This window comes from Pygocentrus nattereri, chromosome 21 (assembly GCF_015220715.1).
Source record: "Pygocentrus nattereri isolate fPygNat1 chromosome 21, fPygNat1.pri, whole genome shotgun sequence".
Taxonomy (NCBI): Eukaryota; Metazoa; Chordata; class Actinopteri; order Characiformes; family Serrasalmidae; genus Pygocentrus; species Pygocentrus nattereri.
Genome location: NC_051231.1, coordinates 33,190,049 through 33,208,639, shown reverse-complemented (window position 1 = coordinate 33,208,639; position 18,591 = coordinate 33,190,049). Strand labels below are relative to the sequence as shown.

The 18,591-nt window shown below is 43.5% G+C and overlaps 1 protein-coding gene across 1 annotated transcript in view; it reads right to left on the bottom strand.

The window, feature by feature from the left end:
* Positions 1-16,766: 16,766 nt before the first annotated feature.
* Positions 16,767-18,591, bottom strand: part of LOC108443912 (aminoacylase-1) — a 19,814-nt gene continuing 17,989 nt past the window's right edge. Inside the window, exons 14-15 of the mRNA XM_017724811.2 lie at positions 18,070-18,130; positions 16,767-16,950 (exon numbers count right to left, since the gene is read on the bottom strand). Of these exons, the coding sequence (XP_017580300.1) occupies positions 16,786-16,950; positions 18,070-18,130 (226 nt within the window). The 3' untranslated portion in view covers positions 16,767-16,785. The remainder of the gene's footprint in view (positions 16,951-18,069; positions 18,131-18,591) is intronic.

The window sequence follows — 18,591 nt, the reverse complement described above, 5'->3', positions numbered from 1 at the left end:
GTCCCTCATTCTGTTATATTTTATTGTTTTATCTAAAATCTATTTAGATTTTTGTGTAGATTAATTTAAGTGACACTTTTCCCCACAAACAGGGAAATTTCATCTCCTCATTTAACCCATCAATGAAGTGAAACACCACATACCCTATCCACGGCACCCGGGGAGCAGTTGGGGGGTTAGGTGTCTTGCTCAAGGACACCTCAGTCATGTCAGCACTGGCAATCGAACCAATGACCTTCTGGTCACAGGGCCAGTTCCCTAACCTCCAGCCCACATACCAAACACAGCTGCCAGTTATGTTTCCATGACTACTTTCCAACCTGTAGTCATCCCTTAGAACTAAACAGGCTGTTTGTGGCTGCTTGTTACCTTAAAGACAGATATATGTAAGTGAACTACGTAGTGACTGACCTGTTTGGTGCTTCATTCAAGGAACAGTCTGGGCTGAAACTCCTCAGATCTTGGATCTGAATCTGGGCTCAGCTAACCTGCTGAAAGTGTGGACATGAGTTTTTCTATGATCTGAGACCTTTAAAAGTAGGAGGTGTAGCGTAACCATGGAAATAGGTACAGCGCACATGTGTCAGGCTCCAATCCTTGCAGGCCAAAACACTGCAGACATCAGCTCACTGTGTCCTTAAGCACCTGATTCAGCTCATCAGCTAATTAGCAAAGCCTTCATGAACTGAATGCAGTGCGGCCTCGAAAAAGAAATCGTAAAAGCAAGTGTGGCGGAAGATAGAAGTGAGAGTAGCTTAGCCATGAAAGTGGTGTAGTGTTGCCATGGGAATTAGTGTAGTGTAACCACTGAAATGGATTGAAAGTGACTATATATGTAGATGTGGTTTAACCATGGGAATGGATAAGGTGTAACCATGGAAATGGATGTGGTGTAACCATGCTAATCGATGAGGGAAATGCTTGAGGTGTAACCAGGGAAATGCTTGAGGTGTAACCAGAGAAATGGTTGAGGTGTAACCAGGGAAATGGATGAGGTGTAACCATGGAAATGGATAAGGTGTAACCATGGAAATGGATAAGGTGTAACCATGCTAATCGATGAGGGAAATGCTTGAGGTGTAACCAGAGAAATGGTTGAGGTCTAACCAGGGAAATGGATGAGGTGTAACCATGGAAATGGATAAGGTGTAACCATGCAAATCGATGAGGGAAATGGTTGAGGTGTAACCAGGGAAATGGATGAGGTGTAACCAGGGAAATGGTTGAGGTGTAACCAGGGAAATGGATGAGGTGTAACCATGGAAATTTATGCAGTGTAACCATGGAAATGGATGAGGTGTAACCAGGGAAATGGATGAGGTGTAGCCAGGGAAATGGTTGAGGTGTAACCAGGGAAATGGTTGAGGTGTAACCATGGAAATTTATGCAGTGTAACCATGGAAATGGATGAGGTGTAACCATGGAAATGGATGAGGTGTAACCAGGGAAATGGTTGAGGTGTAACCAGGGAAATGGTTGAGGTGTAACCACTGAAATGGATGAGGTGTAACCAGGGAAATGGATGAGGTGTAACCATGGAAATGGATGAGGTGTAGCCATGGAAATGGATGCAGTGTAACCAGGGAAACTGATGAGATGTAACTATGGAAATGGATGAGGTGTAACCAGGGAAATGGATGAGGTATAGTGATGGAAATGTATGCAGTGTAACCATGGAAATGGATGAGGTGTAGCCATGGAAATGGATGAGGTGTAGCCATGGAAATGGATGCCAAGTGACCATAGATGTGGACATGGTTTAACCAGGGAAATGGGTGTTATCCACCGATCCTGATCCTACTTGATGGATCTATTTAAAATTCTATAATTCTATGCTGATTATGATGTCTGCATTATTTATTTACAGATCTTCCTACATAATCTGTGAATGTGTGAGACGTGAGAAATGCTGGATTTTGAAAAGTGGGGGTTTGGGACACGTCCACAGCGGAAACTACACTTACACCAAGCAAAGAAAGCAAAGCACTAAACTATGCAGTGCTACAGTCCTGTGGGGTCCGAATTAGACCCTGATTTACTGTACAGAGAGACCTGAGGGGTCTCAGTGCTGCCTGGTTCTGTAGTTTCCTGCTCCAACACCTCATCAGTCACTCATCAGCTCATCGAGTCCTGTATGAGTTGAATCAGGTGGGTTACAGCAGGATACGCTGTGTTTCCCCCCCAACTCTCTGCTTTGCACCTGTTGTCAGTGCCAGCTGCAGTGTGTAGAGCAGCACCAGAGGGACCCCTTCACTGCACCATTTCCCACTTAAAGAGGCCCATTTAAAGCAACTGTGTGGATGTTTTACACTGGAGCTATGAGGCTAACGTATATACAGCTACAGGTTTGAGGAAAGCATGTAATGATTTTTATTGTGCTAACTCTATTATGCAAATTGAGCCCACCCCTCCTTAACCGCTCCACCCTTTTAGTGGATCATCAGTTATTTTGTTTTCCATGTTATTTTGTAGAATTAAACCCAAATTAAAGCCAAACTCTGTGTTTTAATGACCTCTTTACTTTAAATACAGGTAATCAAACGAACAATGCCCTACCATGCTTATTTGATTTTTTTTGTCACGTGTACTGTTTTCCGTTACAAGTGCTCAATTGCTCAAGCTTCCTTTACGTTATAGGAATGTTGGGAAGTGTTCACAAAACATCTTGGGGCATTTTCTCACAGTACTAAGCACCCTGGACCGATTCTTGGCTCATTTGGGAGGAGGAGCTCATCATCGCTGGTTTGCTTTCACAAACAAGAATTCCATCCAAAGCCTGGATCGATTACGCAATTCCATTTGTCAGCTTTCTTCGCACAGCTTTGTCTGTTTGCGGTTTATTGTTATTTTCTTTCTCAGAGCTTTTTGGATACATGGTGTTTCACCATGTAGGACAAAATGAACCAATCATGCAACCCCACACGTGCTGGGAGCGGATAGCTTTCACGCTCATAGTAGGCCGGATCAGAGCTTGCTGGAAGCGAAACCCAGACCACCGGTTTGAGGAAGACCAGAGATCGGTTCTCTGGACCGTTCCCGGGCTCGAAACCCACTTTCACGCTTGACCAAACATACCAATGTCAGAGAGCAAGCAGTGCTGGGTCTGGAAAACAGAACTCGAGTGTGAAAATGTTCGAGTATAAAACAAGTGTCCAGGAAAGGCCTAGTCCTTTATGAATAAGGATGGAACGAGACTCAGAGTTTTGCCAAAAAATGAGTGGGGAAATGCTCTAACGGGCCAACTTCTCTGGCCTCGAGCTGTTTCCAGTGTAAAGTTGAAAAGCCAGCGTGCTCAAGGCATGGATAACCTGCACGTCTGTGAAGGCAACATTAAAGCCGAACACATTTGGGAGCAACATATGCTGCCTTCTAGACGCCGTCTTTTTCAGAGACGTCGATGCTTATTTCAAAATGACAACACCAAGAAGCATTCTGCGCATGTTACAACAGCATGGCTGCACAATCAGAGTGCAGGTGCTGGACTGACCTGCCTGCAGTCCAGACCTGTCTCCCATTGAAAACATGCACTAAAAAAGTGCAAAATATGACAAAACATGAGCTTCATTTCCATACGGACTGGTGAGTGAACGGTGCGTTTAAAGCTTTCGAAAGTTTATTTGCAATATCAAAGTCTTTTATTTTCAAAAGAGAATTGTTTTTTCTGATATGATCCTTTCAAGATGAATAAAGTTGCAGTTAACACACATGTTCTCGCTCTTCCTCACACCACCGTCTCTCTCTCTCTCTCTCTCTCTCTCAGTTCAGCAGGCTATAATCCAGCTGTCACAGCCTGAACTGTACAGCCTAATTACTGACACACACTGGCCATGCTGTGCACGGCAGGAGGGACACACACACACACACACACAGACAAAATCTCTTACATTCCTTGTAAGGACTTCCATAGTTTTCTACTGATTTTTGTATTACTGTAACCAAATAATACTACACCGTAACCTAACCTTAACCTTAACCTCAGTATACAAACCTTAACCTAATCTTAACCTCAGTATACGAACCTTAACCAAATCTTAACCTCAGGTAAACAAACCTTAACCTAATCTTAACCTCAGTATACGAACCTAAACCTAATCTTAACCTCAGTATACGAACCTTAACCAAATCTTAACCTCAGGTAAACAAACCTTAACCTAATCTTAACCTCAGTATACGAACCTAAACCTAATCTTAACCTCAGGTAAACAAACCTTAACCTAATCTTAACCTCAGTATACGAACCTAAACCTAATCTTAACCTCAGGTAAACAAACCTTAACCTAATCTTAACCTCAGTATACGAACCTAAACCTAATCTTAACCTCAGTAAACAAACCTTAACCTAATCTTAACCTCAGTATACGAACCTAAACCTAATCTTGACCTCAGTATACAAACCTTAACCTAATCTTAACCTCAGTATACAAACCTAAACCTAATCTTGACCTCAGTATACAAACCTTAACCTAATCTTAACCTCAGTAAACAAACCGTAACCTAATCTTAACCTCAGTATTCGAACCTAAACCTAATCTTAACCTCAGTAAACAAACCTAAACCTAATCTTAACCTCAGTAAACAAACCTTAACCTAATCTTAAACTCAGTATACGAACCTAAACCTAATCTTAACCTCAGTATACAAACCGTAACCTAATCTTAACCTCAGTAAAGAAACCTTAACCTAATCTTAACCTCAGTATACGAACCTAAACCTAATCTTAACCTCAGTAAACAAACCTTAACCTAATCTTAACCTCAGTAAACAAACCTTAACCTAATCTTGACCTCAGTATACAAACCTTAACCTAATCTTAACCTCAGTATACAAACCTAAACCTAATCTTAACCTCAGTATACAAACCTTAACCTAATCTTAACCTCAGTATACGAACCTAAACCTAATCTTAACCTCAGTAAACAAACCTAAACCTAATCTTAACCTCAGTATACAAACCTAAACCTAATCTTAACCTCAGTATACAAACCTTAACCTAATCTTAACCTCAGTATACGAACCTTAACCAAATCTTAACCTCAGGTAAACAAACCTTAACCTAATCTTAACCTCAGTATACGAACCTAAACCTAATCTTAACCTCAGGTAAACAAACCTTAACCTAATCTTAACCTCAGTATACGAACCTAAACCTAATCTTAACCTCAGGTAAACAAACCTTAACCTAATCTTAACCTCAGTATACGAACCTAAACCTAATCTTAACCTCAGTAAACAAACCTTAACCTAATCTTAACCTCAGTATACGAACCTAAACCTAATCTTAACCTCAGTATACAAACCTAAACCTAATCTTGACCTCAGTATACAAACCTTAACCTAATCTTAACCTCAGTATACAAACCTAAACCTAATCTTGACCTCAGTATACAAACCTTAACCTAATCTTAACCTCAGTAAACAAACCGTAACCTAATCTTAACCTCAGTATTCGAACCTAAACCTAATCTTAACCTCAGTAAACAAACCTAAACCTAATCTTAACCTCAGTAAACAAACCTTAACCTAATCTTAACCTCAGTATACGAACCTAAACCTAATCTTAACCTCAGTATACAAACCGTAACCTAATCTTAACCTCAGTAAAGAAACCTTAACCTAATCTTAACCTCAGTATACGAACCTAAACCTAATCTTAACCTCAGTAAACAAACCTTAACCTAATCTTAACCTCAGTAAACAAACCTTAACCTAATCTTGACCTCAGTATACAAACCTTAACCTAATCTTAACCTCAGTATACAAACCTAAACCTAATCTTAACCTCAGTATACAAACCTTAACCTAATCTTAACCTCAGTATACGAACCTAAACCTAATCTTAACCTCAGTAAACAAACCTAAACCTAATCTTAACCTCAGTAAACAAACCTAAACCTAATCTTAACCTCAGTAAACAAACCTTAACCTAAACTTAACCTCAGTAAACAAACCTAAACCTAATCTTAACCTCAGTATACGAACCTAAACCTAATCTTAACCTCAGTAAACAAACCTTAACCTAATCTTGACCTCAGTAAAGAAACCTTAACCTAATCTTAACCTCAGTATACGAACCTAAACCTAATCTTAACCTCAGTAAACAAACCTTAACCTAATCTTAACCTCAGTATACGAACCTAAACCTAATCTTAACCTCAGTAAACAAACCTTAACCTAATCTTGACCTCAGTATACGAACCTAAACCTAATCTTAACCTCAGTAAACAAACCTTAACCTAATCTTAACCTCAGTATACAAACCTAAACCTAATGTTGACCTCAGTATTGAAACCTGAACCTAAATTTTTGCTCAGTGTCCAAAAGGCAATTTTTCAGTTTTTAAAAAGTTTACTTAGTGGTGAAAACAGCAGAGGCTGAAGTGAGAACCAGTGAAAAATCCCCACTTCTTGTCACTGTGAGAGCATGTAGTCCTCAGAAGGACAGCAAAACACGCACAGCCCAATCCGCTCACTCTGCCGTGTGGAATAATTGCGGATGGTGCTGAGTTTTGTCAGTGCGGTGTGTATCTGGGCTTCCTGCTCACTGACGCCGGGGGGCTTATACAGGAGCGCTCGACATTCCTGAGCCTTATCTCCACCTGCTGCATCCACGCCTTTATTACAGTATTACTGCTGATCAGAACTGTTCTCAGCTTTCACAACCTGTTTACGTCCAACAGAACGTGAAGTTTATATTCATCGATTTCAGGCAAACGAGAAATAAAACGAGGCAATAAACAGAGACCACAGTGGTGCAACACCTTAAGACCACTTGTAAGCCCACACAGCGCGATCATAATACTCTGATATTACAATAGAAGCCATTCATTCATTCAGCAGCGGCCCACTGACTTCTATCATATGGGAATTCTGAGTGGGTGAGTTTTGTGCTGGATTAAATACACAGGGAACTGAGCGTCTGTGCTGCCTGGCTGTTCACGACAGCAGGCGCAGGTTAAGATTAAACACACAAGTATTTCTTTCACAAATCAAGGAAAGAGTAAAAGTCTAATGACCGCTTCTCTGTATTAACACCACTCAGATCACACGAGCTGTCTCTCATCCTGTCTCTCATCCTTTCTCTCTCTCTTTTACCTGGTCATACATCCTGCTCCTCCTCTTCTCTCTCCCTCCCTCTCTCTCTCTCCTTTCCTGCAGGTTTTAATCTCCCTCTCTCTGCAGGAGCTCCTCAGTGGTAATGAACCTGACCTTACAGCCCCATCTCCAGCAGTGAGAGAGAGAGAGAGAGAGAGAGAGAGAGAGAGAGAGAGACCCGAGTCAGGAGAGAACAGTGAGAGAGAGAGAGGCAGAGAGAGGGAGAGAACAGTGAGAGAGAGAGAGAGAGAGAGGCAGAGAGAGGGAGAGAACAGTGAGAGAGAGAGAGAGACCCGAGTCAGGAGAGAACAGTGAGAGAGAGAGGCAGAGAGAGGGAGAGAACAGTGAGAGAGAGAGGCAGAGAGAGGGAGAGAACAGTGAGAGAGAGAGAGAGACCCGAGTCAGGAGAGAACAGTGAGAGAGAGAGAGGCAGAGAGAGGGAGAGAACAGTGAGAGAGAGAGAGAGAGAGAGAGAGAGAGAGAGAGAGACCCGAGTCAGGAGAGAACAGTGAGAGAGAGAGAGAGAGGCAGAGAGAGGGAGTGAACAGTGAGAGAGAGAGAGAGAGACCCGAGTCAGGAGAGAACAGTGAGAGAGAGAGAGAGAGGCAGAGAGAGGGAGTGAACAGTGAGAGAGAGAGAGAGAGAGAGGCAGAGAGAGGGAGAGAACAGTGAGAGAGAGAGAGAGAGAGAGAGACCCGAGTCAGGAGAGAACCGTGAGAGAGAGAGAGGCAGAGAGAGGGAGAGAACAGTGAGAGAGAGAGAGAGAGAGAGAGAGAGAGAGAGAGAGAGAGAGAGACCCGAGTCAGGAGAGAACAGTGAGAGAGAGAGAGAGAGGCAGAGAGAGGGAGTGAACAGTGAGAGAGAGAGAGAGACCCGAGTCAGGAGAGAACAGTGAGAGAGAGAGGCAGAGAGAGGGAGAGAACAGTGAGAGAGAGAGAGAGAGAGAGGCAGAGAGAGACTGAGAGAACAGTGAGAGAGAGAGAGAGAGAGAGAGAGAGACCCGAGTCAGGAGAGAACAGTGAGAGAGAGAGGCAGAGAGAGGGAGAGAACAGTGAGAGAGAGAGAGAGAGAGAGGCAGAGAGAGGGAGAGAACAGTGAGAGAGAGAGAGAGAGAGAGAGACCCGAGTCAGGACAGAACCGTGAGAGAGAGAGAGGAAGAGAGAGGGAGAGAACAGTGAGAGAGAGAGAGAGAGAGAGAGACCCGAGTCAGGAGAGAACCGTGAGAGAGAGAGAGGCAGAGAGAGGGAGAGAACAGTGAGAGAGAGAGAGAGAGAGAGAGAGACCCGAGTCAGGAGAGAACAGTGAGAGAGAGAGAGAGAGGCAGAGAGAGGGAGTGAACAGTGAGAGAGAGAGAGAGAGAGAGAGAGAGAGAGAGAGAGAGAGACCCGAGTCAGGAGAGAACAGTGAGAGAGAGAGAGAGAGAGACAGAGAGAGGGAGTGAACAGTGAGAGAGAGAGAGAGAGACCCGAGTCAGGAGAGAACAGTGAGAGACGCAGAGAGAGAGAGAGAGAGGGAGAGGGAAATGTAACGACCCCATAATCCCGAGGATGGAGTGATGTCGGAGGGAAGAACGTTCAGGACAAAACGTTTCAGCTTTGAAACTTTTCTGATCCTCACAGGATGTGAAAGAGGCCGTTTCCTAAAACTCATTTTTCTCACAGAGAAATTCCTTTTAGACCCGGAGCTCCTTACATGGGCATAAGAGCCCCGACTACAGTGGTCTGTTAGAGCAGCGTTTCCCAGGCCGGCTCCTCAGGGCCCCCCAGACGCCCCTCAGCTCTGTTCCAGACGAACTCCCAGTGCACAGGGACGAGGGAAGCGTCTGGGGCCGTGAGGTCCAGCCTGGACACACTGGCGTAGAGAGTTCTACAACAACGCGGTTCGAGGTCCATGTGTTATGATTGGAGCATGCAGTTAGCGCCATGCTAAATGGTGGGGTATCCGCTTCCATTACTTGTTAGCTATGTTAGCCTCGTAGCTTCAGTGCTAAAACTAAAGAAGCCGCAACAACAAACACGTCTTGACCGGCGGACGGTATTCAGGGTGAGAGGGAGAGGTCTGTGCACACTGTGGTCAAACTATCACTTTAATGCTGTAACACTGGAAGCTTAAGATCTACAAACTAACTCAGGACTGTGTGTACATCACTCTCAGTGCTGATCTGGAACCGGTTTATCCGCTCATCACAGTATTAGAACACAAAGAACCCATCGTTTCACTTTGGCTTTGTTTGTGGCTTTGTTAAAGGGGAACTCCACTGATTTTTTGTCTGCATAACTGAGTGTTTGAGATGGAAACGGAGTCATTCCGAGTGGTTTGGTGTGAAGTGGTTGATTGCAGACACTCATTTCTTCACAGATGTGAACCTTTGGAATGTTGATGATGGGAAAACTGGAAAATCTGAAATAATTAGATTACTTTGGGGGCTATTTTGCCTCATAACACCCTGCATATCATGTATCCCTCCATCTACATGTTAGGCCAAAATCTCATCTCAGATCATCAGGCAGTGAATTCAGAACCACTTTTAATGTAGTAAAAAATGAACGTTCTGTGAGGAGCTTTTAGAGGTGGACGTCTGGTTCCCATCACCACCACTGTGAACAGTTCTGTGAGTTTATCTAGAACAGAGCGTTTCACACCAAACCGCTCCGAACGACTCCGTTATCTGAACCAGTTAATTATGCTGAGAATTTCTAATAATAAGCAGAATTTCCCTTTAATAATTCATATTACCTTTTTAGTGTCTTTTTCATTATTTCTGTTGTTTTTATGCTTTTTATTACTCATATTAGACTCTTGTTTTTAGCGGTTCTTGTTTGCATGTCTACACTGTAAATAAGGGCTCATTCTATGTTTGAATAAAGGTTTTAAGGCCTATTCAAGTTCATGGTGGACATTAATCTGAGGACACATTCGCCCCCTAGTGGTCACCTACTGCTGTTTCAGTTCCATCTTCCACAAAGAAAGCGCAAAACGCAAGAAATCCATTTTTAGACCAACAGGTTGAAGCGTAAAGCGTTTAATTAAGTAAAACAGGTATATAAATATCATTAAAAAATCAACATCAGTGCATCATCGGCAGGTGGTCATGTTCCTCTGATTACAGGTGATGTGATTGTAAACATATGCAGGTCAGCATCGTTTCTGATATAACTGTTTTCTGTTTTAAAAAAGCAGATTAAAAACTTAACAGACTCTTTTACGACAACTTGATTATAAGAATCACACTTAACGTTTATGCACACTTCTACCATCATCCCGCCACTTTTCCCAAAAACGCTTCCCTGTTTGAGTGCATCCGAGTCATTTTCCCAGAGCATCTATCGCGCAGCGGCAGGTCATACTCACAGTATGAGTGAAGGTGAAGACCCTGTATAGACCCCCACAGACCCTCATAATGCTGCACACAAGCAAGCCAAATACAATTTTCCCTTTTCTGTTCTTAAAGTGCACTTAAAACTTCCCTCACAATTAAACTGATTTTATTTGTTACTGCGCCTTTAAGAGTGATATATGTAAAGGAACTCTGTTCTGATTGGCCGGCCTGTATTGCGCCTCATTCAGAAAGCAGTCTTCATTCAAAACATTCACACTGAAGTGAGTGGGCCTGGCTAAACAGCTGTAGGCTGAACAGCTGTATATATGTAAATGTGTTGGGTTGTTATGACATCACAAACACCACGAGGTTGTTTTCGCAGCTTAGAGTTATATATTCACTGTATGGACTGGTGAAGGGATATGGTTTTTTAACATTTAACAATGTTTACTTATTACATCAAACTCTTATTTAGATTTTTCTTCACACGTGACCCTTAAAAGATCACGTGGGTCACGACAGTTCGCATTCTCTGAAGTGAAAATGTAATGTTTGCATACCACATCAAACTCTTATTTTGAAAAATCTGGATTTCCCTTATATGCGTCCTTTAAACAAAAGTTGAAACTAAAATTAAACGATAATCTGGATTCAGAAAGCAGCCTTATTCACAAACATTCACACTAAAATGAGTGGGCGGCGGCTAAACTGCAGTAGGTGGAACAGCTGTGTATATGTAAATGCTTTGGGTCATTATGACATCACAAATACCATGAAGTTGCTTTTGCAGCATAGTTTCAAATATGGACTGCATGGAGTATGAAAGTGGTACGTTTTTTGAAATTATAACAATGTTTACAAATTACGTAAAACTCTTATTTTGAAAAATCTGGATTTCCCTTATATGTGTCCTTTAAACAATCACGTGGGACACGACACGTTACATTCTCTAAAATGAAACGATAATCTGGATTCAGAAAGCCGCCTTATTCACAAACATTCAACGGCGGAGGTGAGTGGGCGGGGCTAAACAGCTGGAGGCTGAACAGCTGTGTATGTCGCTGTTGTCGGAACAAAACCTCGTAACTCCATTTTTGCCATTTTTCAGTTCTTGACATAATTTGAAAGTATCTGTTGATCTTTATATTGTGTGTAGGTTTCATGATGATTGGACCAAAAGAAACTGACCTGTAAAAAAATTCTGGTTCCATTGACTTCCATTAAAAGTGAAGCAGGTTTTTTCCTTCTCCTGTAAAGTCACTGTTTTGGAGATACGAGGTTTTGCTCTGACAGCACAGTATGTAAATGCTTTTGTTTGCTATGACATCACAAAAACTATGAGGTCACTTTTGCAGCCTAGTGTTATACACTCACCGGCCACTTTATTAGGTTCAGTTGCTTGTTAACACAAATAGCTAATCAGCCAATCACACGGCTGCAGCTCACTGCATTTAGGCATGTAGAGGTGGTCAAGACAACTTGCTGAAGTGCAGACCGAGCATCAGAACGGGGAAGAAAGGGGATTTAAGGGGCTTTGAACGTGGCGTGGTTGTTGGTGCCAGACGGGCTGGTCTGAGTATTTCAGAAACTGCTGATCTGCTGGGATTTTCACACACAACCATCTCTAGGGTTTACAGAGAACGGTCCAAAAAAGAGGAAATATCCAGTGAGCGGTCAGTTGTGTGGACGAAAATGCCTTGTTGATGTGAGAGGTCAGAGGAGAATGGGCAGTCTGGTTCCAGATGATAGAAAGGCAGCAGGAACTCAAATAACCAACCAGAATCTCTGAGGAACGTTTCCAACACCTTGTTGAAAGTCTGCCATGAAGAATTAAGACAGTTCTGAAGGGAAAAGGGGGTCCAGCCTTTTACCTAATAAAGTGGCTGTGAGTGTATATTCACTGTGTGGACTGGTGAAGTGGCAGCTTTCTGAAAGCTGAACAGTGCTTATTACATCAAACTCTTCATTTGTGTCCTTTAAATAATCAGGAGACACGACAGGTTACATTCTCTAAAATGCAATGATCTGCAGACAGCCGCGAAGCAGTCATAAAGACATGGCGTGAGCTGGGCCGGCGCTGGGCTGCAGCAGCGCCGGGTGGAGGTTCTCTTATGGTTTACAAAGCAAACCCTGAGTTACTGTGTTAAAAGCACACGAGTGGCTGGCGCCTCTTATTGGATGGGGTCACTCCCTTCTTTGGTGCTAAAAAAGCTCAAGTACAGATCAGAAGCATCACAAAAGTGCAAAACACTAGTGTTCAGAGGTGATGAGGGGGGCGTGAAAGAGTGCTACAGGCTTAGAGAAGAAAAACAGAGAGAAAAAAACAAAAGAAAGAAAGAGATAACGGGAAAAAAGACAGAAATACAGAAAAGCAAAGAGGGTCTGTGCTACAGTGAATAAACCTTGGAAATAAAACGGAGGTGAAAAGAACCAGAAAGAACGAGGGAGAGAAATAAAAGAGAGAGGGTGTGTGAGAGAAGGAAAGACTGAGTGTGTGTCAAATCGCAGGTGCTGCTGATGGGGGTGGTCAGTTTTGCGTAAGGCTGTACGTACAGTACTGTGCAAAGGTTTCGGGAACAAGAGCGCATTGTCTGTAAAATCACCAGCGGTCATTAGAATAAATGCAAATAACAGTAAAAAATTTACATACAGTCCCTTTTTAACAAAACAGGTCTTATGAGCTTTCTGAAGAACAAAGTTCCAGACATCACATATTTTGCTGCTGTCCAAAGAAAAACATCTGCATTTTTCTTTTATTTGATGACTGGACCAACAGAAATGGTCCAAAATTGCTTGGAAGGAAATCTGAAACGTCTTCTTCATCTTCATCAGCGTTAACCGCTCGGTCCAGATAGGGTCGTGGTAAATCTGTAACGTCTTCTTCATCTTCATCTTCATCGGCGTTAACCGCTCGGTCCAGATAGGGTCGTGGTAAATCTGTAACGTCTTCTTCATCTTCATCTTCATCAGCGTTAACCGCTCAGTCCAGATAGGGTCGTGGTAAATCTGAAACGTCTTCTTCATCTTCATCTTCATCTTCATCGGCGTTAACCGCTCAGTCCAGATAGGGTCGTGGTAAATCTGAAACGTCTTCTTCATCTTCATCTTCATCAGCGTTAACCGCTCGGTCCAGATAGGGTCGCGGTAAATCTGAAACGTCTTCTTCATCTTCATCTTCATCAGCGTTAACCGCTCGGTCCAGATAGGGTCGCGGTAAATCTGAAACGTCTTCTTCATCTTCATCTTCATCAGCGTTAACCGCTCGGTCCAGATAGGGTCGTGGTAAATCTGTAACGTCTTCTTCATCTTCATCTTCATCGGCGTAACCGCTCGGTCCAGATAGGGTCGCGGTAAATCTGAAAACGTCTTCTTCATCTTCATCTTCATCAGCGTTAACCGCTCGGTCCAGATAGGGTCGCGGTAAATCTGAAACGTCTTCTTCATCTTCATCTTCATCAGCGTTAACCGCTCAGTCCAGATAGGGTCGTGGTAAATCTGAAACGTCTTCTTCATCTTCATCTTCATCAGCGTTACCCGCTCAGTCCAGATAGGGTCGTGGTAATCTGTAACGTCTTCTTCATCTTCATCTTCATCAGCGTTAAACCGCTCGGTCCAGATAGGGTCGTGGTAAATCTGAAACGTCTTCTTCATCTTCATCTTCATCAGCGTTAACCGCTCAGTCCAGATAGGGTCGTGGTAAATCTGAAACGTCTTCTTCATCTTCATCTTCATCAGCGTTAACCGCTCAGTCCAGATAGGGTCGTGGTAAATCTGAAACGTCTTCTTCATCTTCATCTTCATCGGCGTTAACCGCTCAGGTCCAGATAGGGTCGTGGTAAATCTGTAACGTCTTCTTCATCTTCATCTTCATCAGCGTTAACCGCTCGGTCCAGATAGGGTCGTGGTAAATCTGTAACGTCTTCTTCATCTTCATCTTCATCAGCGTTAACCGCTCGGTCCAGATAGGGTCGTGGTAAATCTGAAACGTCTTCTTCATCTTCATCTTCATCAGCGTTAACCGCTCAGTCCAGATAGGGTCGTGGTAAATCTGAAACGTCTTCTTCATCTTCATCTTCATCAGCGTTAACCGCTCGGTCCAGATAGGGTCGTGGTAAATCTGAAACGTCTTCTTCATCTTCATCTTCATCAGCGTTAACCGCTCGGTCCAGATAGGGTCTGTGTAAATCTGAAACGTCATCTTCATCTTCATCTTCATCAGCGTTAACCGCTACGGTCCAGATAGGGTCGTGGTAAATCTGTAACGTCTTCTTCATCTTCATCTTCATCGTCGTTAACCGCTCGTCCAGATAGGTCGCGGTAAATCTGAAACGTCTTCTTCATCTTCATCTTCATCGGCGTTAACCGCTCAGTCCAGATAGGGTCACGGTAAATCTGAAACGTCTTCTTCATCTTCATCTTCATCAGCGTTAACCGCTCGGTCCAGATAGGGTCGTGGTAAATCTGAAACGTCTTCTTCATCTTCATCTTCATCAGCGTTAACCGCTCGGTCCAGATAGGGTCGCGGTAAATCTGAAACGTCTTCTTCATCTTCATCTTCATCAGCGTTAACCGCTCGGTCCAGATAGGGTCGTGGTAAATCTGTAACGTCTTCTTCATCTTCATCTTCATCGTCGTTAACCGCTCGGTCCAGATAGGGTCGCGGTAAATCTGTAACGTCTTCTTCATCTTCATCGGCGTTAACCGCTCGGTCCAGATAGGGTCGCGGTAAATCTGAAACGTCTTCTTCATCTTCATCTTCATCGGCGTTAACCGCTCAGTCCAGATAGGGTCGTGGTAAATCTGAAACGTCTTCTTCATCTTCATCTTCATCAGCGTTAACCGCTCGGTCCAGATAGGGTCGTGGTAAATCTGAAACGTCTTCTTCATCTTCATCGACGTTGTTTTTTTGGTTCTCTCCTGTAAAGGTGCCATTTTTTGAGATACTTGTTTTTCTTTGAACAGCAACAATTTACTAAATTTCATTAGCAGCTGATTTAATTTAAAGTCTAAGTAAATTCAGAGATTTACTTCTAAAGAAAAATGAACTGTGCAGTGCTGAACTGTGGAGTTAGATTGTTGAAGCACTGGAGCCACACTTTGCATAACCCCTCCCCTAAAACTACAACGCTATAAAAACTAGAGCCACAATTTGCATAACCCCTCCCCAACACATTACCACAAAAAAACCTACAGCCACACTTTGCATAACCCCTCCCCAACACATTACCACAAAAAAACCTACAGCCACACTTTGCATAACCCCTCCCCAACACATTACCACTAAAAAACCTACAGCCACACTTTGCATAACCCCTCCCCAACACATTACCACAAAAAAACCTACAGCCACACTTTGCATAACCCCTCCCCCAATATTATAATACTAGTGCCACACTTACCATGCTAAGGTGTTTCAAGGCAGTTGCTATGGCATGAGGGGTGTGTAGTGAGTGGCTGTTAGGGGTTGCTAAGTGGTTGCTAGTACAGGTCAGTGCCGGTCAGCATGATCGTTAGAGCTTGGGGACCTGCCCTGAATGACTACCTGCATTTTGGTGACGGTTGGGCGAAGATCAATGGGAGTCTATGTTAGCAACGAGGGATGAGAAAAAAAAGATAAACGGATGAGTTTACTGCTGTTTGTATTTATTCTAATATTCCTGTCCAGATAAACAGCTCTATAAATACACTTTCCTCAGGCCCCAAAACTTTTGCACAGTACTGTACTGCTGCCAGAACACAACCCTGTAAGTGGACAAACAGAAACGAAGATCCGAGGTTGTCGCCTGACAACAATACACCAACACACCACTGGTCACAGCAGTGCTGCTAGAGTTTTCACACACTGCGTCCACTCACTGTCCACTCTATTAGACACTCCTACCTTGTCGGTCCACCTTGTAGATGTAAAGTCAGAGATGACAGCCCATCTGCTGCTGCACAGTTTGTGTTGGTCATCCTCTAGTCCTTCATCAGTGGTCACAGGACGCTGCCCACAGGACGCTGCCCACAGGACGCTGGCTGGATATTTTTGGTTGGTGGACTATTCTCAGTCCAGCAGCGACACTGAGGTGTTTAAAAACTCCAGCAGCACTGCTGTGTCTGATCCACTCAGACCAGCGCAGCACACCACCACCACATCAGTGTTACTGCAGTGCTGAGAATGATCCACCACCCAAATAGTACCTGCTCTGTGAGGGTCCATGGGGGTCCTGACCACTGAAGAACAGGGTAACAGAGTATCAGAGAAACAGATGGACTACAGTCTGTAACTGTAGAACTACAGAGTGCAGCTATACGGTCAGTGGAGCTGATAAAGTGGACAGTGAGGGTAGAAACAAGGAGGTGGTCAGTTTGTGTATGTGTGTATGTGTGTGTTTATTCCTCTCCGCTCTGTGCTGGTACAGCGGTCAGCACGGGCAGCAGCCTCTCATACACTGTGATGCCCCTCAGAAACACTTCCTCATTCAGGAACTCGTTGTGGTCGTGGAGGAGGATGGGGGTACGGTTCATCGGGGAAAATCCAATTGCAGGCAAACCCACCTACACACACACACACACACACACACACACACACACAGGGATTAAACTGGAGGGCAGCTTCTGTGTCATCCTCAATGACCAACTGACCAATTCAATGAGAATTTTCCACTTTTTTCAAATGATCTACATAATTAACGTAAATACATAATTACATAAAATATGTAAACAGAGTCGGTTCAGAGCGGTTCGGTGTGGAGCGCTCGGTTCTAGATCAACTTACCGAGTCAGAACCGTTCACAGTGGTGGTGATGGGAACCAGACGTCCCTCTAAAAGCTCCTACAGAAAGTTCCTACATGAACTGGTTCTGAATTCACTGCCTGATGACTGAGACGCTGTTTTATGAGAGTTTAGAGAACTTCAACTCCATTCATGGTGGAGGGAGACAAGCAGGGCGCTGTGCGGCAAAATAGTCCACAAAGAAAACTCATTATTCCAGATTTTCCACTGTTTTCCATCATCAGCATTCCATATAAGCTCAGAAGACTCGTGTAGGTTCTCTGGTGGTTCTGGATGGTAAATAAAGGGTCTATATCTGTGTTGTAGTCATGACGACGCCTGGTTCCCATCACCACCACTGTAAAGACGTCTGAACCGTTTCACACCAAACCGCTCGGAATCTCTCTGTTTAAATAATCTGAAGGACCGAATTATTCAGAAACTTCCCCTTTGAGTAAACCTAAGAGAGTCAGTAAGGACGCTTGAATGAACGACATATATATATATATCTAGTTGCTGTAGGGCGCATCTCCATTTCTGCCTTTTCTTGGTCAGTTTTAAAACTTTAGCCTTGCGAATTTCTTCGTACACAGAAGGTTTCATTGGACAATTAATCTTATTCACTAACTGACATCTATTCAAATATAAAGCCTGCAGTAGCTACTGAAGCGTGCGCATACACACACACACACACACACACACGTTATATTCCCGCTTCCCTCAGGAACATAAACATAGAACAATATTTCTAGCTTTGCTCATTTGTCTCAGTCAGTCTCCTCCAATCTGCAGACAGACAGGGAGACTGATGTTCCAGGCTGACGCGAGCGCGACGCTAATGAAATGCGCTCGGATAGTGAAGATGAAGTGCTGTTCAAATGCAAACAGCAGCAGCCACTCACCGCCCTGATGAAGCGACTGTCTGTGGCAGCTGGAAAGATCTCCTTCTCCAGCGTCATGTTCCTGTCAGAGACACATCGCAACGTTTCAGCGCCGGAATGTCTGGGAGGTCAGCAGAGGAGCGAGAGTCGCTCTGGTTGAGTGGCACATCCTTACAGGCTGAATCTCAAACGGCCCCACATTGACTATATAGTGCACTAGATAAGGCATGAAACACGGCTTCTACACCCCAACAGTGCACACAGCTAGCAGCAGTAATATCTCAAAGCCTGGGGTCTTTACATATTTGTCCAATTTTGTAGACAAACATTATTAGGAAAGTAACTAATTATGAATGTTTTAAGTTTTACTGATTCTTATCCAGAGCGTCTTTTCACATTATTTACATCTTAAAACTGCAGCACAGATCAGCCAAAATAAAAATAAATAAATAAATAAATCTGCCAACTCGCCCCCCCCATCGGAATTACCGGTTCTCTCTGAGTTAATTGAGTTGTTCGTTTACATTACATTTACATTTATGG